The 25,982-nt window shown below is 34.7% G+C and overlaps 1 protein-coding gene across 4 annotated transcripts in view; it reads right to left on the reverse strand.

The window, feature by feature from the left end:
• Positions 1-25,982, reverse strand: part of AADACL2 (arylacetamide deacetylase like 2) — a 59,170-nt gene that overhangs the window by 14,027 nt on the left and 19,161 nt on the right. Inside the window, exons 3-6 of one of the 4 annotated variants that reach the window (XM_074369412.1) lie at positions 11,999-12,099; positions 9,613-9,851; positions 8,497-8,758; positions 8,234-8,298 (exon numbers count right to left, since the gene is read on the reverse strand). Coding sequence is in view for 2 of the 4 variants with exons in the window: in XM_010951992.3 (XP_010950294.1) it covers positions 8,234-8,371 (138 nt within the window). In the remaining 2 variants the exon portion in view is untranslated. Of the gene's footprint in view, positions 1-8,233; positions 8,458-8,496; positions 8,759-9,612; positions 9,852-11,998; positions 12,100-25,982 lie in introns of those variants that run through there. The other 3 variants (XM_074369421.1, XM_045514463.2, XM_010951992.3) reach the window with 3 other exon arrangements.

A 25,982-nucleotide genomic window follows, 5' to 3' on the forward strand; every position in this document is an offset into this window, starting at 1 on the left:
AAAAGATAACAGAGGAATACTAAAAAAAAATTGTATGTCCATAAATTCTATCATTTAGATGAAATCTACAAATTTCTTAAAGGACACAATCTTCCACAAATTACTCAAAAATAGATAACTTGAATTGTCTATATCTACTTAAAAAATTGAATTTGCAATTGAAAAATTTCAAAAAAAAGAAAACTTGAAGCCCAATTTGTTACACTAGCAAATTATACTAAACATTAAGAAAAAATTATACCAATTTTATGAAATAGTTACCAGAAAATAAAACACAAGAGAATACTTCACAATTCATTTTATTGTGCTGAGATTATCCTGTTACCAAAATAGGAAAAATATTACAAGAAAAGAAAGCTGTCGACCAATATAGAAGCAAAAATCCTTAACAAAATACTAAATCAAATTCAATGATACAAAAAGGTAATGCGTTATTGTCAATTGAGTGTTGTCCACAGAATGCAAGATTAGTAAAATATTTGAAAATCAATGTAATTCATGATACTGAGAAAGAAAAATTATGTGTTCATCTTAATAGATTCAGAAAAAGAATTTGGCTTAACTCAATGCTTTTCCATGATAAAAATTATCTGCAAACTGAGAATAAAAAGAAACTTTCTTAATCTGATAAAAGGCAGCTACAAAAAGATTAAAATGTCATTTTTAATGGTGAAAGACTGAATGCTTTCTCCTAAAAGCAGGAAAAGGCATGAATGTCTGCTCTCTATTCAACATAATTCTGGAAGTCCCAGTTAATATAATAAATCAGGGGAAGAGAAAGTCACACAGATTGGAAAGAAAAGAGTAACAGTCTTTGTTTCCAACATGATTATCTAAGTAGAAAACGTTATGGCATTTACAAAAAAACCCTCATGAAACAAATAAGTAAGCTCTGCCCCAGAATAAAGGATATAGAGTCAATATATTTTTTAAAAAATTATTTCAAGTATAGCAATGAACAAATGAAACCAAAATTTTAAGAGTACCAATTAAAACAGCACCAAAAATTGAAATACTTAGTTATAAATATAACAAAATATATTCAGTATTTGTGTGCTGAATACTATAAAACACTGATGGAAGAAATCAAAGACTTAATTAAATTGATAAATATATGTAAACTGATCAGAAGACTTAATTTTGTTAAAATGTCATTTCTTTTGAAATTGGTTTATAGTCAATCTAATATCAGGCAAAAATCTCATCATAATTTTTAGTCACTGCTAAGTCTTATTATAGTCACAGCATTTAAACTTTTATATGGAATGGTAGATTACTTATAATAGCCAAAGCAATTCTGATCATGAAGAACAAGATTGGAAGACGCATACAAGTCTGGTTTCAAGACTTACTAAGAAGCTATAGTAGTCAATACAGTGTAGTATTGGTGAAATGCTGGACTCACAGATCAAGGGTAGAGAACAGAGTCAGTTCAGAAATAAACCAATAAAAACATGACCAATTTATTTTTGACATATATATAAAGCAATTCAATGAAGAAAAGTAAGTGTTTCAATAAATGGTGAGGGAACAGTTGGACATACTTGTGGAAGAAAATGTACTTTGACCAGTTCCTCACACCTTATACAGAAATTAATTTAAATGGATCCAATGTCTAAATGTAAAATGTAAAATGTAAAACTTTCCAGAAGACAACATAGGAGAAAATCTTTGTGATCTTAGGTTAGGTTAAAAGTTCTTAGATACAGTATCAAAACATAATCTAAAAGTTTTATTTAAAAAAAAAGATAAATTGGATTTCAGCTAAATGTAAAAGTTTTTGCTGTGTAACTTAAGACAGGGAAAAGAGAAGCCACACACTATATTTGCAAATCAAGTATCTGCTAAATGACTTGTATTCTGAATAGGAAGAACTCTGAATAGTCAACAACAGCAAAACAGAGAACAAAGAACCAATTTTTTCAAAAGGAGAAAAGATCTCAGCACACGTATTACCACCAGAAAAAAAAAATATGGAGGAGCAAGTAAGTAGGTGAAAAGATACTCAACATTTGTAGTCATTAAGGAAATGCAAATGTATACCACAATGAGATAGTTCTACACACTTATTAGAATGTTTTTTAAAGAAAAACTGAAAATACTGTGTTGGTAAGGACACAGAACAACTAAAACTTTCATATATTGCTGGTATGATGCAAAATGATATAGCTTCTTTGGAAAACAATTCAGCAGTTTTCTAGAAAGTTAAATATATGCTTATAATATGACCCAACACATCTAGTTCTAGGTATTTATCCAAAAGAAATTGAATTTTTATTTACACAAAGCCTATAAATGAATTAGTTAGCAGATTTATTATGGTTATCAGGAGTTTAGGATGGGGAAGTGTCTACCAAAAAGTGTGGCAAAAGGTGATTTTGAGGGGTTATGTTTCCGTATCTTGATTATAGTGATGGTTACGTGAATCTATACCTATGTTAAACTTCATAGAACTGTATAACCATAAGAATGAAGTTTACTGTATGCAAAGTTAAAGTTAAATTTAAAATTTGGTACAATGATAAAAACATTGAAGTCTGAATCTAGACTATCTAGGTTTGATTCCCAATTCTACAAATTATTAACTGTGTGTCTTTGGTTTACTTATTCCCTGTGCCTCATTTTTCTCATCTATAAAATGAGGGTAATAATAGTGATGTCTTCAAAGTGCAGTTGTAAATGTTAAAAAATACTTTAAAGGAAATTAATGTAGGCAGGGTGCATTATAAGTGTTCAATAAGCTTTACCTTTTTTCATTATTAGTATATATAGAAAATGTTCTTAAATATTTTCTTTGCTGGTTGAAGATAATCATAGTGAAGATCATTTCAATTTAGTAAATAAATCATTTTAAAATTAACTTTTGTAGAATTTTAGCCCCTCATCTCTCATAGCTCCTATCACGGAGTAGTTGCTGACTAACACTCTATTGAATGAAAACCAGCTGCTGTCTTAGACTATGTGCCACTCTGGAACACTTGCCCTCCTATTCTCATAGTAATGCTGCAATGTGTTTATAGACTTCTCACTTTTCAGTTGAAGAAACTGAGCCACAGAAGGGTTAAGTAGTTTCTGTAAGATCTGACTGGCTTTTAAAGTGCATGCTATTTCTTCTAGTTTATGCTGTCAGTAACATGAATTTCTCCACACCATTTTATCAAAAACTGTGTTTACTTTCATGACATACATTTAAAAAGTCACTCATTGTAAAATGACTGTAACTCAGTAAAAAAAAAGTTTAAAAAAATCCCTCATGACAGTAACAAAATGATTATCACTTGAACACGTAGAAACTGATCGATTATTAGCATAATTTGCATATATATAATCCATATATAAGCAAATAGGTAAAGTGCAGCATTTTAATTCTATTTTGCATTTGATAAAGTAGAAGTTGAGTTCTACAGTTGCATTTTTTCAGAATGTACTAACATTGATGAAGCAGAGTGAAAAATAAGCATTTGTTACTCTGAATTTCAAGGATATTTACTATGGCATCAAAATGAATTAAATGCTTAGGAATAAATAAAACCAAGTAGGTGAAAGATCTATAAAACTACAAGCCATTCATGAAAGAAACTGAAGAAGATACAAATAAATGGAAAGAGTTCTCACGGTCATGGATTAGAAGAATTAATGTTGTTAAAATGCCATCCTATCCAAATCATCTATAGATTCAGTGCAACCCCTATCAAAAGTCCAGTGGTTTTTGCACAGAAAAGGAGAAGAAACATCCTAAAATTTGTGTGAAACCACAAACACCCCTAATAGCCAAATCAATCTAAAGAACAAAGAAAAAAATCTGTAGGCATCACAATTCCCAGGTTCAAACTTTATTACAAAGATATAGTAACAAATCAGTATGATACCGGCAAAATATAGAGGCATAGACCAATGGAACCAAACCAAGGGCTCAGAAATAATCCCACTCATAAATGTTCAACATGCATTTGATAAGCGAGCCAAGAGATGCAATGGGAAAGAATAGTCCCTTCAATAAATTGTGCTGGAGTAGGAGAGGGTATAGCTCAAATGGTAGAGTGCATGTTTAGCATGCATGAAGTCCTAGGTTCAATCCCCAGTATGTCCTCTAAAAATAAATAAACCTAATTACCCCCCCAAATAAAACAAAATTAAATAATTAAATTATACAATAATAATTAAAAAAGAAGCCACAATGAACATGCCAATATGTGGTTCCTTGTGCACCTGTGGAAGAGTTTATCCTAGGTATATACTATAAACAAATAAACAAACAAATAAATAAACAAATGGTGCTGGGAAAACTGGATAATTACCTTCAGAAGAATGAAATAACACAGCAGTTCCTCTGTAGGGCTGCACTTGCTTTTTTTTTTTTTTGCTCATCTACAGTCCAGTGAATGAAAATGTAAAGCACTGACAATAAAAGGAAAAACTAGGGGCAAGCAGTGATTTGGCAAACATTGGACTTTGGGCAGGAGATAACCTGGATGTCTAGTTTGACAGATCTGTCATCTCTTCTGGGTAGCACACTAGGCAGCCACTTACCATACACTGTGCATTGCCCTCTATTCTCTGATCATTTATTGCCTGTTGATGTATTCTCCCTAAAACTTTCTACTGTCCATATCATCCATAAGGCCTCCAGATAGCAGCAGGTTCTGACAGGAGAGCATGATATTTTCAGTGAGGTAGATCTTTGTTCAAATTCTGGCATTGTCACAGAAAAAAATTCTAAAATTCAGTGATTTAGGATTGAAGACAGAAGCAGTGGTTTTCTAAGTATGATCTTGGAATTCTTGTGAGTCTCTGAGACATAGTCAGGGAGTATGCATAATACTGTGACACTTCCTGCCTCCTTTTTTCACTCTAATTCCCTCATGAGTATGCACTGGAGTTTTCCAGAGGCTACAGGACAAATGATATTGCAACAGATTAAATGCAAAAGCAGATAAGAGAATCCAGCTATCTTTCATAAAGTGAGACATAAAAGAGATTTGCAAAAATGGAAAACTGCCACGATCTTATTTATGTTAACTTTTAATAGGTTTATCATCATCATTAAGTGAATTATTTTCTAATAAGGTCAGTATCTAATGCAGTAAATATTAATAAATATAGTCCACATAGAAAAGCTCTTTGAGGTCTCAATAATTTAAAGAGTATAAAGAGTTCCTGAGACCCAAAAGTTTGAAAATCATCAAGAAAGAGAAAGGCATTAAAACTGTGTAGGTACTGAGGAATTTCCAGTCAAGATGGTCTAGTAGTAGGACCACAAACTCTTCTCCTCTCATAATCACAACAAAACTACAGGTGACTGCTAAATGTATTGATAATTACCTTAAATGTAAATGAATTAAATGCTCCAACCAAAAGACATAAACTGGTGATACAAAAACAAGACCCATATATTTGCTGTCTCCATGGGACCCACTTCAGAGCTAGGGACACATATAGACTGAAAGTGAGGGGATGAAGAGACAAAGAAGGACATTACATGATGCTCAAGGGATCAATCCAAGAAGATGTAACAACTGTAAATATATATGCACCCAGTATAGCAGCAGCTCAATGTATAAGGCAACTATTAACAGACATAAAAGGAGAAATTGACAATAACACAATAATAGTGGGGGATCTTAACACTTCGCTTACATCAGTGGACAGATCATCCACAGAGAAAATCAGTAAGGCAATAAAGGCCTTAAATGAGCCATTGGAACAGATGGTTTTAATTGATATTTATAGAACATTCTATCAAAAAGCAGCAGAATACATACTCTTCTCAAAGGCACATGGAACATTCTCCTGGATAGACCACATGCTGACCCACAAAGCAAGTCTCAGTAAATTTAAGAAAATTGAAATCATATCAAGTGTCTTTTCTGACCACAATGTTATGAGATTAGAAATCAACTACAAGAAAAAACTGCAAAAACCACAAACATGTAGAGGCTAAACAATGTGCCACTAAACAATCAATGGATCACCAAAGAAATCAAAAAGGAAACCAAAAAATACTTAGAGATAAATGAAAATGAAAACACAATGATCCAAAACCTCTGGGACACTGCAAAAGCAGCTCTAACAGGGAAGTTTACAACAATACAAGCTTACCTCAGGAAACAATCTCGAACAAGCACCCTAACCCTATACTAAAGCAATTAGAGAAAGAACAAACAAAACTCAAAGTTTGTAGAAGAAATCAGATTAGGGCAGAAATAAATGAAATAGAGACTAAAAAATAATTTTAAAAAGATCAATGAAACTAAAAGCTGGTTCTTTGAAAAAATAAACAAAGTTGATAAACCTTTAGCCAGACTCATCAAGAAAAAAGGGAGAGGGCCCAAATTAATAAAATCAGAAGTGAAAAAGGAGAAGTTACAATTGACACCACAGAAATACAAGGGATCATAAGAGGCTACTATGAACAACTACATGCCAACAAAAAGGACAACCTAAATGTAAGACTGGATACTATAAAACTCCTAGAGGAAAACATAGGCAGAACACACTTTGACATAAATTGCAGCAATATTTTTTTTGAACCAACTCCTCAAGTAATAGAAACAAAAGCAAAAATAAACAAATAGGACCTAATTAATCTTAAAAGAGTTTGCACAGCTAAGAATACCATCAACAAAACAAAAAGACAGAACATGACAAAATATTTGTGAATGATGTGACTGACAAGGGACTAATTTCCAAAGTATACAAACAGCTTATACAGCTTAATATCAAACAAACAAACAAACAAACAAACAAACAAGCAAGCAAGCAACCAAAAAGTGAGCAGAAGACCTAAATAGACATTTCTTCAAAAAAGACATCCAGATGGCCAACAGGCACATTAAAAAGATGCTCGATTTTGCTAATTATTAGAGCAATGCAAATAAACTACAATGAGGTTATCACCTCTTACCAGCCAGGATGACCATCATTAAAAAGTCTATAAATAATAAATGCTGGAGAGAGTGTGGAGAAAAAGAAACCCTACTACACTGTTGATAGGAATGTAAATTGGGGCAGCCACTATGGAGAACACTATGGAGGTTCCTTAAAAAACTAAAAATAGACTTATCATATGATCCAGCAATCTTACTCCTGGGTATACACCCAGAGAAAACTGTAATTCAAAAAGACACATGCACCCCAATGTTCATAGCAGCACTATTTACAATAGCCAAAACATGGAAGCAACCTAAATGTCCATTCACAAATGACTGGATAAAGAAGATGTGTGTATATGTGTATACACATACACACACACACACACACACACAAAATGGAATATTACTCAGCCAAAAAAAGAATGAAATAATGCCATTTGCAGCAATATGGATAGACCTAGAGACTATCACATTAAGCGAAATGAGTCAGACAGAGAAAGATATATATATATGATCTCAATTATATGTGGAATCTAGAAAAAAATACAAATTTTATTTACAAACCTGAAATAGTCTCTCAGATACAGAAAACAAACTGGTTACCAGAGGGGAAAGTGGGGCAGGGGAGAGATAGATTAGGAGTTTGGGATTAACAGATATATGTTACTATATATAAAATAGATAAACAAAAAGGATTTACTGTATAGCAGAGGTAACAATATTCAATTTCTTATAATAACATATATTGGAAAAGAATCTGAAAAGAAAAAATACATATGTATATGTATAACAGAATCCCTTTGCTGTACACCTGAAACTAACACTGTAAATCGACTACTCTTCAATAAAATATAAGAATGAAAAAAAGGTTAAATGAGAACATGAACATCAAAAGTGCTTGCTGTAGTGGCACAAACAAGCATCTACTTAATTTTAACTATAATAACAATACAATAAAAATAGTTTACTATTTTTAAAATATAGGTGCTAAATATACATCAAAATATAAAAATATAATCAATATACATTTGTAAGTTTTAAGAGAATGTATGAGACTAGGTTTTCTCAGAATGTCAAATATAAGTTATTTAAAAATCCTCCAAATTTTCCACTTAAACAATACCATTCCTTTTATTCTTGTCACAACATAATTTGTATTTATCTTATCAGCAAAAATTTTATTTCCCCCTACTTTATGCAGATTCAAATAGGTTTCATGATGATTTATTAATTTAAACAGTTAAAAATATTTGTCCGATTTACCCTAAAAGAAAATCAAAAAATCTTTCAAAATGCTAATTGAAAGAAAGTTTACATGTACTTGTAACAAGGCATCCCAATTCCCTGGAAGAAAAAATTACCGTAAGTGAAGTTGTTTTTACAACAGCATCCACGATCCTTACTTTCCACGGTTCATCAACATTTTCTGGTATTGGTACATAAATAAAATAAGCAAAGAGAATACAAGTCAGTCCAAAGCACAGAGTTTTGTACCCCATGATATTCTTTTTACAACCTCTGTATAGTGATGATTTAATGGCACCCAATATATATTGAAATGCTAAGTAGTAGGACAAAGGTAGATGACAAACTCAAATAATAGGGCCATTTTAGCAATACTGACCTTTCAGTTCCAAGATTAACAGTGACTGTAGCAACTAGTTCAACAACTACACACTCTATCTGAAATACAATTCACCATATATCTCATCAGATATGCTGACAGAATAGCAGATGATTTAAAATGCTGGTAGAAGTTCTTTCACCCTGTGACACTTGTCATTATCTCAGCACAATAAATTTTATTAGGAGTCTAAGCAGAGCACGAGACAAACCATGGAGTCTGTTTCTCACATCAGTATTTTGCAAATATTAGTGTGAAGAGGCTAAAAAAAAAAAAAAAAAACAAAACCCTGTCAGGTAATAGTTAATCAGCCTCAAGCCTAATGCCTTTAGCATAGATTATTAACAAAATTAAAATCCACTGTCATCATCTGAACTTCAGATAAGGAGAAAGGAACCTGGTATTCTTGTCCAAGTTTTCCAGAGTTAATTCATCCAGCCCAGAAATATTTATAAAGTGTTTACTTATGTTAAATGTGCAAATATTCAATCTATATAGTTGAGTAGTGCAAAAACTATGTATTCATTAAGCAAATATTTATTGCATGCCTTACATATGCTGAACTCAGTTTTGGGCAAGATAGTAACAAAATTGAGCAAAACCTGGCATTTGTTCTTTCCTTCATGGAGCTTTTTCTAGCTATCTTTCCAATTTCCATTTTCCTTAAGACCATTTTTGGAAATTTTGTCATAGAATAGTTTATTTGGGGCCTCTCCTGTTTCTCTATTCATTTTGCAACAGAAGTTATTACCATTACTGTAATTGATATATTATCCCTATGCCATAATTTCTTACTACAACCTTGTTTTATTATGTAAGCGCCAGACTGACAGGAATCAAGGACATGAATAAGAACTATGTGGGTGAGAGGATAAGAAGGTTGAAAATAAGCTAAATATGAACAGTCCAACAAGTGGAAAAGCATAATGGGAAAATCAACATTTTTGAAATATCAGTCTAGTTTTGCATGTTCTTTCTTCCCCATCTTGTCTGCCTTACGTGGAATCTCACCGGCCCTGCCCTTCTCCCCATCTAGATGGCTAGCTCTTTTTCTCTTAATTTCTCAAGGAGGGAATATACTGTCAGAAAATAGAAAAAATGACAAATTCTTCCTACCTTCTGCATTTTGAAATCTAAGTTCTTATGTTAACAAAAGGACTCTTGATGAAGACATGAGTTTATACACTTGATTGAGATCTGGAAGAGCTTCAAATGCAGAAATATTTTTCCTTGGTTGATTATTTTTCTCCTAATGGGTGTGCTGGTGAGGGAGGCTGGTAACCAGGTTGAAAGCAGACAAATCTTTCCCAATATTTCCAGTGCTTATATACCAAATTTCTGCTGGAGGGAATTGTCTGCCAAGCACATAGGACAGAGCTTAATCTCAAAATTGTAGAAATCAGATGTGAATTAAAACTAATTAATAATGCTACATAGCCACAACTCAGATAAATCCCTAATTGGTTTGAAATAATCAGTCCTCACACTTGCTACAAAATATAGGTAAGGATGTTTCCTTTCCTTGTAAAAAATAAAAATTACTTCAGTTTCAAAGATGCTTCTAACCATGATGTCTAGTATACATATACATACACACACACAATGCAATAAAGCATACCCATACATAGATAACTCAGATATTGGAATTAACAACAACAGTAAAAAGATGTTCAAATAACTATTTTGAATATGTTAAAGAAATTAGAAAAGATGGGGAAATGTATAAAAATGTTGAATTCATCATAGAAAAGTAAATTCTAAGAATATAAACTGTCCTACTATTAAAAGATATAATGTCAGAAATTAAGGATTCATTGAGTGGACTTAGAAGACATGAACTTGAAGATATACCAATAGAAATTATGCATGTGTACAATATCAAATGGTCTAATGTATGTTTGATAACATTCCCAAAAGGACAGGAAAGAAAAAATGGGGAAGAAGTGTATTGGAAGAGACATTTGATGAGAAATTTCTAAAATTGATGAAAAACATGAGCCCACAATTCAAACAGCTCAGTGAACTGAAAATAGTGTAAATACAAAGGAAACCACACATTGGCACATCATAGTTATAACTGCTGAAAATCAAAGATAAAGACAAAAAATCTTGTAATTGGAATTCTAAGATGACCACCCAAGATTTTCAGTCACTGTGGACAAACACCATATCCTCGTTATTTAATCAAATACTAATCCAAGTATTGCTATGAAGGAATTTTATAGATGTAATTAAGGTTTCAAGCAGCTGACCTCAAAAGTTCAAATGCCAGCTTGAAAATCCTGAGGTCCAAATGTCAAGGAATGTGGGCAGACCCTGAAAGTTGAGTGGCTCCCAGGCAACAGCCTGCCAAAAAATGGGCACCTAAATCCTACAACCATAAAGAACTAAATTCTAGCATAACCTAAAAGAGCTTGGAAGAAGACTCTGAGCTCAGAGAAGCTAATAGCTCTCACCAACATCTTGACTTAGGCAGTACAAAACCCTTAAGGGCTGAACCCGTCCATACCATGCAAGACTACTGACCCGCAGAATTTTGAAATAATGTTTGCATTGTCTTATGCCATTAAGCTTGTGGTAACTTATTATACAGCAATAGAAACTAATACAAATGTTAAAAGAAACCATTGGAGTGGGGGGCACATTATATTATTGAAGGAAACAACAGGAAGAGGATGGATGATATTACATACCAAGCAACAGACAGTCTGTTCAGACTGGCACAAATGTCAGAATTAGCAGAATAAGACGTTAAAACAGTATTCATAACTGTATACAAATGTTCTGTACGTTACAATATTGTTACAACTTCTAGCCAGGATAATTGGGCAAAAGAAGAAAAAAGGCATATACTTCGGAAAGGAAGAAATAAAATTATCATCTCTGCCCATAGATAACACACTCTTGTTTACAGGAAACCCTAAGGATTCTAATAAAAACCTTTAGATCTAATAAACAATTTAAACAATATTATAGAAACAAGATCATTATATAAAGTCAAATCTATTTTACACTATTCCAATGAACAGTCCAAACTGAAATTAAGAAAACAATTCCATCTACAATGGCATCAGATATAATAAAATATTTAGGAATAAAAGTAATTGCAAAACTTGTGCTCTGAAAACTACAAAACATTGTTAAGGGAAATTAAAGAAGTCCTAAATAAATGGAAAGACATTGTGTATTTATGAATTGAAAGACTTAATATTGTTAAGATGGCACTATTCCTCAAATTGATCTGCAGATTCAATGAAATTCCTATTAGAATACCAATTTACTTCTTTGTTGAAAGTGGCAAGCTAATTTTCAAATTCATATGAAACTACAAGAAACCCAGAATAACCAAGAATCTTGAAAAAGACAAACACAATTGAAGGACTCAAATTTCCCAAATTCAAGGCTTACTACAAAGTAACAGTAATCAAGTTGGTGTAGTACAGGCATATGGATACTCATATAAATCAACAGAATAGAATTGAGTGTCTGGAAATAAACCTACATGTCTATAGTTAACTGATTTTGGGGAAGGATGCCAAGACCATTCAATGGTGGGGAAAATAATCTTTTCAACATATGGTGCTGGGACAACTGGATAGCCACCTGCAAAAGAATAAATTTGATTCTTTAACTCACACAATATACAAAAAGTTACCCCAAATGGATCAAAGACCTAAATGTAAAAGCCATAACTGTACAACTCTTAGTAGAAAACAGAAGTAGATCTTTATAAATTCGTATTTGGCAGAGAATTCTTAGATATGACACCAAAAGTATCCGTAACAAAGAAAATGGTGGTCACTGAGGAAATTCAGACCCTTAGAAGTAAGCAGGGGAGAAAGTACAGAAAATGAGTTGGGGGACCTCTGAAGAATTTGATCCACTTTGCAGTACTGCTCTACTTAGCCCTGCGCATGGTCTTGGTCCCTCAAGTAACCTATGGTATTTTTAAAATTTTGTGACCTAGCCTCATAAGTTATGCACTGTCACTTCAATTGTATTCTGTTGTAACATAGGCCAGCCTGTACTCAATTTAAAAAAGGACTCCACAATGCAGAAATAACATGAGGCAAGTATAATTGGTGGACACACTAGTTGGCCACACCAACTACCATTTTGAATAATCCATGACTGAAGAGAATAAATTTAATATGAGATATAAGTGAGCTGTACAGTGCAGTGCAATACGTGGATAGTAGTGGATAATGTAAGTCTTCTTAGATATCTTTTAAACTATTTTTTTGTGTATCCTGGCTTTGGTATACTTTATTTCAGACATCCATCCACCTGTGACTCATTTTGAAAACTTTCCTGGATACTACACCAGCACACTTTGTCCACACATTGTATATAAACAGAGTGCCCTAAAATTCATACCACAACCACCACCACCCAGGCTGTAACTGTATTTTGTCAAATAAAGTAATATAGAACCCCTAGCCCTGCTGGCTGGGGTCCAGACGGCTCTGATGTGTGACCTACACTCCAATCAGACTGAATCTATATTCTGAGGCTCCTTGCCTGACTCCATATACTCACATGACCTCATCACTTTCATCTTCCTATTTCCTATGTTACCTTACAGATTTTCTGAGAGCTTTCCTTAAGAAATTACTGGCACATGTCCCTTTGTCTAAGAATCTGCTTCTGGGGAATACTACCTATGATATGTGAGACTACAACCAACATTTAAGTAAGAAAGAACAATTTTAGCCCAACTCTTCCACAAAATGTAACAGTAAGAAATACTTCCCAATTCACTTAGAGGGTTCAGTATGGCCTTAATATCAAAGCATGGCAAGGACATTCGAAGAAATATTATAGGAAATTATCACTCATGAACATAGATACAAAAACATGAAACTGTTAGCAATTCAAATCAAGATAAATAAAATGTGCAGAATAGTTGAATCACGGTCATAATGTTTTACTAGTTGGCTAGATATATGAAAATTTTCAGGACCCTTGAAAATATCTTGAGCATAATTCAGGTATCTAAAAAATACTCATATCTGCAGGGGGTGTTAATTCACATGCAATACACTTTGAAAGATAAAAAAAGGGTAAATGATACACTTACCTTTCATCCTTGTCCCTCGCATTGAGGCAATTAACAAAACACAGATATAAAGAAACAAAGTCTATGAATATAAATACATGAGTTTGTGCATATGTATACTCCCCATCCCCTCTTTATTCCAGTGGTAGAACAACAGAAGGAAATGGTTAATTCTACCTAGAAAGGGTCACAAAAATGCATCATAGGGTAAGTGAGTACATCTTAAGACAGGAAATGAAAGTTGAGTTGGTGCTTGTGTGGAGAGAGGGTAAGAGGTAACATCTTTTTCGTAGAAGAAAGGCCCTGAATAATGAGAGTTTAGTGTATTTTCTTAATTCTAGGCAATTACAGAGTGCAATTATGGACAGAGAGATAGATAAGTTGGCCTGAGATAAAGAAATTTTATAGGCCATATGTAGGAGTTAGGGCTTTATCCTGAGGGAACTGGGGAACCATATGGTTCTCTTTCCGTGAGGTCATCACAATTTATTCATGCTGTACTTGTGTAAGTGTTAATAACGCCTACTTCATCTTCACAATTATCTTGTTTATACAATAAATTATCTGGTTGCCCATCTATAAAGGTGGTTAGGGTAACCACATATCTGACCTTGCATAATTAGACTGACAGAAAAAAGGTATTGGAAAGACACCCAGTCACCCACAGAAAATCTGATGACACTGAATTGTGTGTGAGGGAGCCCCTGGCAGGAAGTGCAATGTGCAGCACTTTCCTGTTGTCTCATCAACTTAGAACAAGAAGGGAGAAATTCACAAAGTAATCTCCCAGATCCGCAAACCCTGACTTTTTCTTGAACTGTAGACTCATACCCTGATATTTCAGCAAGAAGAAGAAACAATAAAACTCAAGCCTAACACAAAGCAAAGTGGCTGACATCTCGTGCCCATGGGAAGAACACTCGTATCTAGTGTGTCCAGTATGAGCAGGTGTCAGATCTCTGTTTTTCTCTAAATTTGGCATTGGCTACCTAAGGGACCAGAATAGTACCCAGGGCTGAACCTTCATTTCAGTGGGTCAGATTCTTCAGGTGTCTTCCATCCCATTTTCTGCACCCTATTCCCACTCACTTTCATAGGTCTGAATTCCCCCACTGACCACCCCTCTCAGATCTTCCTACAGTGCCTAGATGCTACTTAAATCACCTCTAGTTGTCTCCTTCTAGTCAAAACCTACTTTCCTCTAAGGGAGCTGATTTGATTTGTTATGGTATCATTAATAATAACAGCAACAACAAACTAAAATGGACTATACATGTACATATATCAGGCAAACTGGTATATTCTGATTAAAGTTATCACAATCATCACTTTGCACATCTCTCACCCTTCTAAATATCAGATTGTTAAGCCTCAAAAACATGATATCTTACCTTTGAAATAGTACACACCTCTGTCTACAATCTCTGCATAAGAGGTACACTTAAAAACTGGTTTAGGAGGACTTTGCCTCCATTAAGTACCACTGTTGATTCCCACTGGAGCACACCTTCAGCCATCTCATTCTAGCTAAGTCATAAAAGTATTACAATTCCCTATTTTTATGTTTCTTTATACCAATGTTAAAGAAAGGGTTTCTACTTAGAGCTTGAACTATATCTAAATAGGACACTGTATTTCACTATAACTGAGTCTAACCAGCCAGGCTGATAAACTCAGCTCACTACCAACCCCAGAACTTAATGGAAGGTTTTACACTGAACAATAAACAAGAAACTCACTTTAACCAATCAAAGACAGATTTCTAGACTCATGTTACTATATCCAGGGTGCAAATATCAGAGCTTAATTACTGTAACCATAAGATAAATTATCTTCCTGACGTAAAATTTCTGGATTTTTCTCCTCAGTGTTCTAGCAAGTGTTTCTTTACCTAACAAGTAAATAAATTAACTTAGCACTTGTCTACTTGATCACTGCTGCATTTACACACTAACATCTCGATTTGGTATTTTGATTATATTTTATATTAAGTTTTTAATTAACTGTAATACTTTAAAGAGGTTCATTATATAATATATCTTCACCAAGGGGTTTCATTCCAAGAATTCAAGCCTGGGTCAACATTTAAAAATCAAAGGAATTAGTTATATTAATAAATAATAAAGAAGAACAGTTGGTTATCTAAATAGGTGCAGAAAATACATTTGACAGAATTCAAGGTCGATTATAATAAAAACACTCAGTGAACAAGGAACTGAAGGGAACTTCCTTAATTTGATGAAAGGCATCTACAAATTTATACAGCTAACTTAACAGGGAAAGGCTTTCCAACTAAGAATGGGAACTAGACCAAAATGTCTTCTTTAATAATTCCTGTTCATCATTATACTTGGGAGTTTTAGTCAAGACAAGAAAAAGAAATAAAAGGCATCAGTTTGGAAAAGGAAAAGTGAAACTGTCTCTATTCATGGACAGCCTTATTGTCTACATAGAAAATTGCAAAGTATCTATAAAAGAAAAATCTCCCAGCATATTAAGTGAGTCTAGCACAATCAGAGACTACGAAATCAATCTTCCACTTACTAGCAATAAACAATTGAAATTTGAAAAAAAAATTACAACAGCAAAAACTGTAACAAGTATAAATTTAACAAAATGTATTCAGACATATATACTGAAACTCTACTGAAAAGTAAACACTGATGAAAATAATCCAGTAATACCTAAATAAATGGAGAGATATGTTCATTTACTAAAATACTCAATATTATTAAGATGTCATTGTAGCCCCTGTAAGGATCGGTGATGAGCTTCCATTCTTGAGTAATACCACAGTCCAAAAATTCTAAGTAATGTAATAAAAATAAGACAGTCATGTGCAGTTGGTTAAGGAACATTATTAAAATAATAAAATCTATGCATGGCAGTTTGATGTTGCAAAAGGGAATTAGACTCTAGCTATTAAGCATTTCCTTCTACAAAAAAGAAGCCAACCAATATACTTGAAATCAAATCTTTTTTGCATTAAAGATGATAAAAAAAAGTCACTAGTCTATGAATACAAATTGACATAAAATTTCACAAGAGAATGTAGTCTCTTCTACCTACATACAAATGCCCTTATAATTTTTATTTATTATCTTAAACCTCCCTACTCAATATCATTCTTGACATTTCCTGAAAAGTACAATCACTTCACTTATTCTCTTAATACAACTGGCCTATTTTAAGAGCTGCTCCATCAGAATGAATTATAGTTCAAGTAAAGAATAGGTGCAATTTTCTTCATTTTACAGATGCAGGATATAAGATCAGAAAAAACAATAAAGTTTCCCAAGGCATACAATAATTGTTTTAGCTCTAATTCAAACCTAGTTTGGCCAACATTAATTCCATAATTCTTTCCATTTTACTCTAAAATATCATAACTTAACCTTTGGATTATATCTACTAAATGATGGGCTATATGTACATATTATATATTTATAAGTTTTTATTCAGCCTACTAATATGCTTATCTCTTATCCTGTGCTTAGGCATAAATGAAAAAGATTCTATGAATATTAAAGTTCCATGGAATCCATCTTCTATATGGTCATAATTAACTTAAACTCCTACATTCTGAAAACTTTTAACAAACATAAGGTCATAAATTATTTTAAATCATACTGACAAGTGAGAATGTCGATTGATGTAAAATTTTGTAACAGAATCATTGGCCAACAAGGGTGATATTCTCTTATCAATAAGTCCTAGAAGTGAATAACTATATCTTCCAAGAGTTGGTTTATCGTAATTCTAATCCCTTCTGTATTTCTCAGAAAGTAAGTTACTCCAGTAAACAGATATTGATTCCATAGACATAAGTTGGGTTTTTCCCTATTGTTTGGGAAATCTTTCCTCCTTAGTCAGTTCATTGTATTGCCAAATAACTTGTCATAAATTGAAATTCTAACTTTATAGGATAGATGGCAAGGAAGTATAAATTGTATTTAAGCCAGACTAAATTAAAGCTTGTTTCTCAATTTTGTTTTTTTATTTCAGAACTGCAATGCACCTGTCAGAATTATAAGTATATGTAAGTCAGAGGCTGCCAAAAATACATGATTAAGAAACTTCATTTCAAGCATAGATACAGGTAAGACAAGGTATAAATCTATAAAAATTAGTATAGTACTTATTAATATTTTAACAAGTTTAATAATGTCTTTCAAGTACATGAAAAATTATAACTTCAATGCTTAGCTAAATTTATAGATGTATTTTAAACTAAAATTATGAATATATCCATATACACATATGTATGTGTAATAAGGAACATTTAAAAGTATATATATTAATAATATAAATGTATATAATAATGAGATATCATGATCATGGAAGCTAAGGAAAACTTTCCAATTTCATATATTGTCCAAATGCAAACTGAATTTCACACAAAATAGGTAACATTAATAGATAATAACTTCCCTTCTTGAAAGGCTACAGTGTGGTAGGAAGTAAGTGGAAGAAATTATGAAAAAACATTTTCTAATATCCATGAGTTTTAAAGGCAGGAGATTCTATTCAGAGCCTCTTAATCCTTCCAGAGAAGAAAAGTTTATCCTTAACTATTGGGCAAGGAGAGATCTTTTCTTTTCCTCTAGTCCTGGAAACTGCAGGGGAGAACCTGAAATTAACTTCCCAGGACCAATAGTCTCAGGTACAGACTGGCATCTGTAACAACAGATTCTGAACAAATACCTGCTGCTGTAAAAAGTTCAGCGTCTGGGGGATGTGTCTCTAAGTCAAACTGTCACCATAGTTGCTGGCTGATTGTAAAGGAAGGAATAAAGTGAAATCCAAGAGGCACCTCAGAAGAGTAAATGGAATCCAACCACCTCTGCAATGCTCTCTCAAGGTGACAGAGGTTCCACAAGTTAAAATGAAAAATAGTAAAGACAAAGTTTTCTGACAGAAGTTCTCTCCAAGCCCCACATCTCTCCCCAGGGTGCTCAGGCAGATGATTTCCTGAAAGAGGATAAGTCATCAACTTCAATTCAGAAGCTATTGGGAAGAAAATCACAGTGAATACATAACTGGGAACTGCCAAAGAGATTCCTTACACACCATTTTTCAGGCAGGTATTGCTGATTCAGGGGTATATAAAGCCCATGTGGTCAGTTTCTTCTGTCAAATGAAACTGGAATAAAGATAGAAGTTAGGTATTTGATCTAATCCTTGGAAGTGTTGGGAAAAAGGTGAGTAGACTTTTATTGTGTTAGGGGTTGAAGCAAACCTTAAACTTTAAACCAAAGAAACCTAGAAACAACATTAGGCTATACAATTATAAAAAGCTAGTGGGATAGGAAAAGAGCAAGCCAAAATGCCCATGTTATCATGGTGTTTTAGACCACTGTTGTCCCTTCCTGTGCCAAACTACTGAAGCTAGTTTACTGAGATGGTGAGAATTCCTTTCCTCTGGACACACACACAAAGCACACTTGTTAATGACAGTCCGCAAAAAGTACTGCCTGGGGTGCGGAGTTACCTGAGTATGAATACCTCTTCAGAGATACTTGGGGAGCTATAAGCAGCTATTGTTAAATGGGAGGGCTATATGAGGAGTCTTCAAATTGCCTGAATGAACCTGAGACATTGGTAACTTGAGGAACAATGGAAGTTACCACCATAGTGCAAGTCAGACCACTGCTGACATAGAAAATAGCTAGGATCATATGATAGTGTCTAGTGTGTTAGTCAAGGGGAGCTTCCTGTGAAATCTGATGTATTTCTAGAACATCTCACATCTGACAGCCATTTGGAGAGGAAGCAGTTGTGCTGTTTCTAACTGGTACCATAATTAAACTCCTGTTTCAGGGAACACTTTGTCCAAGACCAGCTCTGGTATCGGAGCCTTGAAAGAAAACTCCAGTTGCTAATGAACAACTGAACTATTATTTCCTTCAAAGTAAATTTTGTAGAACCTGAAAAGAAAGAACAATATGAAGATGAGCCTACAGAGGCCATTTCATTGATTAAAAGTAGTTTTAAATCTTCTAGGCACCACAGGAAGAACATCAAAGTTTTTTTCCCATTAACAGCAACCAGGATGGAAGATCAGGGGAAGCATGCAGAGGCAGCAGTGACACTTTAGTGTGGTCACAGATTAATGACACTAATGTATCTTGTAAAGCAGCACTCATGGCCCTGGGAACCCCCTCATGGGGGAGGAGTGCTGACAAGGAGAAGGTCTTTCAGTCAGAGGGAGCAACCCTAATCACCAAATCCCCTTAACAGTTCTAGAAAACGGCCTTTAACATTTGTAAGCATCTAATATCTGGCTCTAACCTTCCTTTCTGGGAAGCTAAATGTAATAACTTTCTTTTCCCAAAATGCTTCATTGTTTTCTGACTTCATTATATTGTCTGTTATCTCAACACTCAATTATAAGACTTAGGTTTTCGCACACAAAAATAGATAACCTACCAGAGATAAACCAAAAATAAAAATCACAAATGCATATGAAAAAGAAATAAATTTTAAAAGCAAAGGATGTAAAGAAATACATTTTATAAACATTAATTCCAAATAAAGCAGTATAGACATCACTGCATAAAATAGTGCATGACTGTTATCTTTGGAGGAATCTCAGACAGTCAGAGTTTCAGAATAAGAGTAACTTTATCCAAAAGCCATCCCAATAATGGCAGCTTCTTTTATACTTGGCCTAAGTATTTTTTATTGTATTACTTGAAAATAACAGATTTTATAATTCTGCTTTATTGTCTTGGTAGTCTTATTTCCAATAATTTCCTTTCCTTTCATTATTTATTCATTCAATTTCATTCAAATGTTTAAAAATCATTTTTACCAAACTACTAAAAAGCTGTATTTTCTACTTTATGTTCATTATCTTTTTTCTAAAAAAATTAGAAAAAAGATGATTTTTTTTTTTTTTTGTATACTTTTTGTCACTGATGCAAAGTCCCTCTACATTATTTCTGTCCAGGCTTTTAAACATTTTTGTAGTATGTCATTGCAGAGTACTTTCATTATTATTATTGTATATTACCCTGTTAAGATTTTATAGAGTATTAGAAATTATATAATCCCTCCACTTTAGAGATAAGGAAACTGAAGCCCAGAAAGTCTTATTGAGCAAATTTGCACAGCTTAGAAAATGGCAAGGCTGGATCTAACCCAGGTTTTTAGGTCAGTGTGTGATCTGCTTTTAAAAATGTATAATTAATTACTCAATTCTGTGAAAGAACCTATAGGAATTCAAAGGAAAAAGAGATTAATGAAGATCAGAGAAATCAGAAAAGGCTTTTCAGAGAAAACAAAAAAGATTGACTTTTACTTTGAAGAATGCCTGGATTATCAAAGGTAAATGAAGCATAATGAATGTGAAAGACATGCTGGGTGGCCTCCAAGGGACTATGTGTCACAATGGCACTTGCAGAAGAGGATTTTCTCATGGGAACATTCTTACGGTAACATTGCCCTGGTTTGATATAGGATACTCCCACTTTTTGCTTGGATAAAACCTTTGACAGGGCTACTGATAAAGAGATTGACCTCTTTCAGTCAGTAGATGAGAAGGTAACCCAAGTGTCCAATCAGGTGCTCACTTACTGGGGTTTCAATCTGAATTAGCAATGCAAAGTATGAGGGTCAGGGGTCAAGATGGCAGAGTAGAAGGGTTCTTGTAGCTCATCGTTTCCCACAAATACACCAAAATTCACATCCATGGGCCTACCCAGGCAACAAGAGCACCTGCTGAATTCTGACAGAATATTTCCCTCTTCAAAAGACAGACACCACAAATCTAGAAGGAGAAAAAGAGAAAAGAAAGAAGAAAAAGCAAAACAGTGCGGGACCAGTCCTGCAGGGAGAGAATGGCAAAGGAGGAATAGCGCTCATTTGCTGAATCTCCCCCTCTCCAGCAGAAAGGTCAGTGGGCTGGAGGGGGAACCTCCAAGGCTTGGATCTGTACGGAGCACCCCTTGACTGACAGAACTAAGTTAAACGGGCACAGAGGGTCTCTGCAACTCCCAGCCCTAGAGGCAAAGCGGCAGGTAGGGGATGGGACAGGCTGCCCAAGCTGGGCGGAGGACTGGGGCAGCTGCACAGAGGCAACCCTGGAGGACTGCAGAGTGCAGCGTGCCATGGATGAATGGGTACACAGGGCAAAACAACCCGGGCCCTCCATAAAACAACACGGCTGATGTACCCTGGGGGGAAGGGTGCCATACCCTCATCTCTAAAAACCCGCCAAAGGTTTTCGGGAGAAGAGAGGTGGGGCTTAGCCACAGTTGCCATATCCTCCAGCGCTTAGCACCCAGGTGGGGGCAGTGTCAAAACCTGAATCTGTACCTAAGGGCTTAGCAGCCTCAAAGGCCAGATAAGATCTTTCTGCCCTGGTACCTCAGAGAACTTGCACTGCCAAGACAAACAAGGAGCTGAGTTTTGGCACAGAGCAGGGGTGGGGTTGTTCTGCCAACTTCCCTGAGGCTGACGGAGCATGCAGCTGCACAGAGCAAAGAAGCGATCAGCGCTGGGAGAGGGCAGTGGCCACCCGCCTTCCTGGCAGGAGTGCAGCACCTGACCACGGTGCTGGGAGGGGGAGTGACCCGCCCGCTCACTGGGAAAGAGCTCAGCACCTGACCCAGTGTTAGGAGGGGGCATGATCTGGTAGCCGACAGACACTGGGAGCAGCACAGAAGAGGGTGCCAACAGAGGGCCTCTGGAAACAGCAAGCTGAGATTGCAAAACAGGGCGAAGACACAAAGACCTCTTTATAAAAATCATTAAGAGCACACCATCTCCAGGAGAACTAGATAACTGATACTCCTTGAGCCACAGTGCCAGAGAGATATGAGCAATATGAAGAAGCAGAGGAACCACTCCCAATTAAAAGATCAAGAGAAATCCCCTGAAAGCACGATCAAGGAAATAGACATTGATGGCCTACTAGATCAAGATTTCAAAAAGGAGTGATCAGTGTACTGAAGGAACTAAAAGAGATAGTGTTTAGAGATATAAAATATGTCAAAAATGAAATAGAAGCTATAAAGAAGAACCAAGTAGAATTAGTAAACTCATTTGCTGAGATGAGAGCTGACCTAAAGGCTGTACAAAGCAGGCTAGATAATGCAGAGGAATGAATAAGTGACCTAGAAGACAGGACAACAGAAAGCACCCAATCAGAACAGCAGAGAGAAAAACAAATAAAAAACAGTGAAAACAATATAAGGGACCTATGGGATAATATAAAGCGTGCCAATCTACACATAATAGTGGTTCCAGAAGGGGAAGGAAGAACAAAGGGAATTGAAAAGGTATTTGAAGAAATCATGACTGAAAACTTCCCAAACCTAGAGAAGGAATCAGATATCCAAGTACCGGAAGCTCAGAGGGTCCCAAACAGGAAGAACCCAAACAGACCCACACCAAGACATATCATAATCAAGATGGCCAGAGTCAAGGAGAAAGAAATGATCCTAAAGGCAGCAAGAAAAAAACAAAGAGTGAGTTACAAGAGAAGCCCCATAAGGCTCTCAGCGGATTTCTGTACACAAACACTACAGGCCAGAAGGGAGTGGCAAGATATATTCAAAGTCCTGAATGAAAAAAGATGCAGCCTAGGATACTCTTTCCAGCAAGGCTATCTTTCAGAATAGAAGGAGAGATAAAGAACCTCACAGACAAGCAAAAACTAAAAGAGTTTAGCAACACTAAACCAATGCTGAAAGAAATATTGACAGGTCTACTCTAAATAGAAAAGAAGCAGGATGCTACAAAAATGAGAAACTCATAACTGGAAAGGAGATAACTGCCATGAATTACAAAAATAATAAACACAAAATTGTAGAAGAAGACAACTAAATCATTAAGAGTGGGAGAGGGAAGCAAGGGAAGCCACTGTGGAAAACAATATGGAGATTCCTCAAAAGACTAGGAATAGACTTACCATATGACCCAGGAATCCCACTCCTGGGCATATATCCAGAGGCAAACCTACTTCAAAAAGACAGCTGCACGCCAATGTTCATAGCAGCAATATTCACAATAGCCAAGACATGGAAACAGCCTAAATGTCCATCAACAGATGACTGCATAAAGAAGATGTGGTATAGTTACACGATGGAATACTATTCAGCCACAAAAACCGACAACATAACGCCATTTGCAGCAACATGGATGTTCCTGGAGAATGTCATCCTAAGTGAAGTAAGCCAGAAAGAGAAAGAAAAATACCATATGAGATCACTCATATGTGGAATCTAAAAAATAAATAAATAAATAAATAAATAAATAAATAAATAAATAAATAAATAAATAAATACATACATACATACATACATACATACATACATACATACAAAACAGAAACAGACTCATAGACATTGAATACAAACTTGTGGTTGCCAAGAGGGTGGGTGGTGGGAAGGGACAGATGGGGAATTCAAAATTTGTAGATACTGACAGGCATATGCAAAATAGATAAACAAGATTATACTGTATAGCACAGGGAAGTATATATAAGATCTTGTGGTAGCTCACAGTGAAAAAAATGTGACAAGGAATATATGTATGTTCATGTATAACTGAAAAATTGTGCTCTACACTGGAAATTGACACAACATTGTAAAATAACTATAACTCAATAAAAAAAAGTTAAGGAAAAAAAAAGTATGAGAATAGTTGGAAGGATTTATTCCTGCAGCTAAATAAACCCTGGCAGTCACCCTGCTACTGAGTGCAAACTCGTTCTGCTCACTGCATGACAAGCCAGTACATGAGGAAACGAGGTTTTGGGGCAAGGAATAACAACTTTTGGAAAGGCAGCAGACTGAGAAGATGGTGGACTAATGTCCTAGAGAATTATCTTACCCAAGTCAGAATTCAGGCCAATTTTATACTAAAAGGGTAGGGGCTGTGGTTGGTTTTTTCAAAGTTCTTGGTGTCAGAATCCTTTGTTCTTGCAGCTGTCTCTTTAGGTCAGTAAACCACCAACAAGACAAATGTTATTCTTTGTTCTGCAGATTTTTATCTCTATGTGAATGGAAAGTATCATACCTTTACAGATCAGAGCTTTAAGAATGGGCTATTCTGTATATTCCAGGCTATACACAACATTTTTTTACCAAAGGTGCAGAACCAGCATGACTAAGCACAGGCAACAGAGCACAGGGTTAGAGCTAAAGGAACAGATCTAATATGGAGTCAGATTTATTCTTCCCTCTTACAACTCTAATTACTACTATTTTCTTCCCTAGAACTGCTCCAGCTCCCATATATTTTAAAGTGTCATACCATGGATTTCCTTTTACTTCAATACTATTCCCAAAGTCTTACCAAAATATAGTAGTGTGTTTTTTGTTTTTTGTTTTTCCCATAAATCTAGCCATAGTCAGGTTCTTTTGCTGGCTTTCAATACAATCTACTAGATACAATCCATATGTGGGGTGGGAACATGTAGACTATATTTCCTGTTTTCTTCCAAGGTAAAGAGACTGAACCACAGAGATTAAGTAGTTCCTGCTGACCAGATCCAAAGTCCATACTGTTTCTTCTGACAAACACAATATATAAATTAAACATATCATTGCATCTTCATGAATATTTTTTCAAACAGCTTTACCAAGAACTATGATTACTTCTGACTTCTTGACATACGAAAAGATTTAATTTCTCTTTTAGAAACATAATGGTGCTGCAATAATTCCATCCAGTCAGAAAAAAAAAATGTATTTTGTCCCAAATAAGCAAAAGCCACTCAATTACTAAACCAATCTTTAAATTAATTTCTCCCCTTTTCTTGTTTTTACTTTTAGAAAGGTCTGTGCATACACAGAAGCATAAAAAGTAAGTAATTTAATTCTAAAAGGAAAGTTCAAGATATTTTTAGTTAAGAAAGTAAAAGTGGAAATTTAGATTTGTATGTTCTGAGACTGTCTAATATTGACAATGAAATAAACATCAGGAAATATTTTAAACAATAATGACTGAGAATTTCCCTCAACTAATGTCAGACACCAAATAATAAATCCAGAAAGCACTGGTCAAGAACAATGCCCAAAAAACTACACTTTAGGCATATAATTTTCAAACTACAGAAAATCAAGCATTAAAAAAAAAAAAAATCTGAAAGAAGTCAGGGGAAAGAAAAAAGTAAAATTCACTTATAGAGGAAAAAAGATTTATTTCTGACTTCTCTTCTGATGTAAATAAGAAGAAACCACGTTAATAAGAAAAGAATGAAGTGAGATATTTAAAATATTGAGAGAGAGAAAAAAAAAAACACCAACCTGGAATTCTGCACCCTGAAATTATTCAATAGTGAAGGAGAAATATCTTTTCAAACAGAAATTGAGAGAATTTGTTGCCAATAGACCTGCCTTGTAAGAAATGCTAAAAAGTTCTTTAAAGATAAGGTCAGGAACTCACATCTACATAAAGTAAAAGCATAGAAGTAGGA

Source organism: Camelus bactrianus, chromosome 1, assembly GCF_048773025.1.
Source record: "Camelus bactrianus isolate YW-2024 breed Bactrian camel chromosome 1, ASM4877302v1, whole genome shotgun sequence".
In the NCBI taxonomy this organism is placed as follows: Eukaryota; Metazoa; Chordata; class Mammalia; order Artiodactyla; family Camelidae; genus Camelus; species Camelus bactrianus.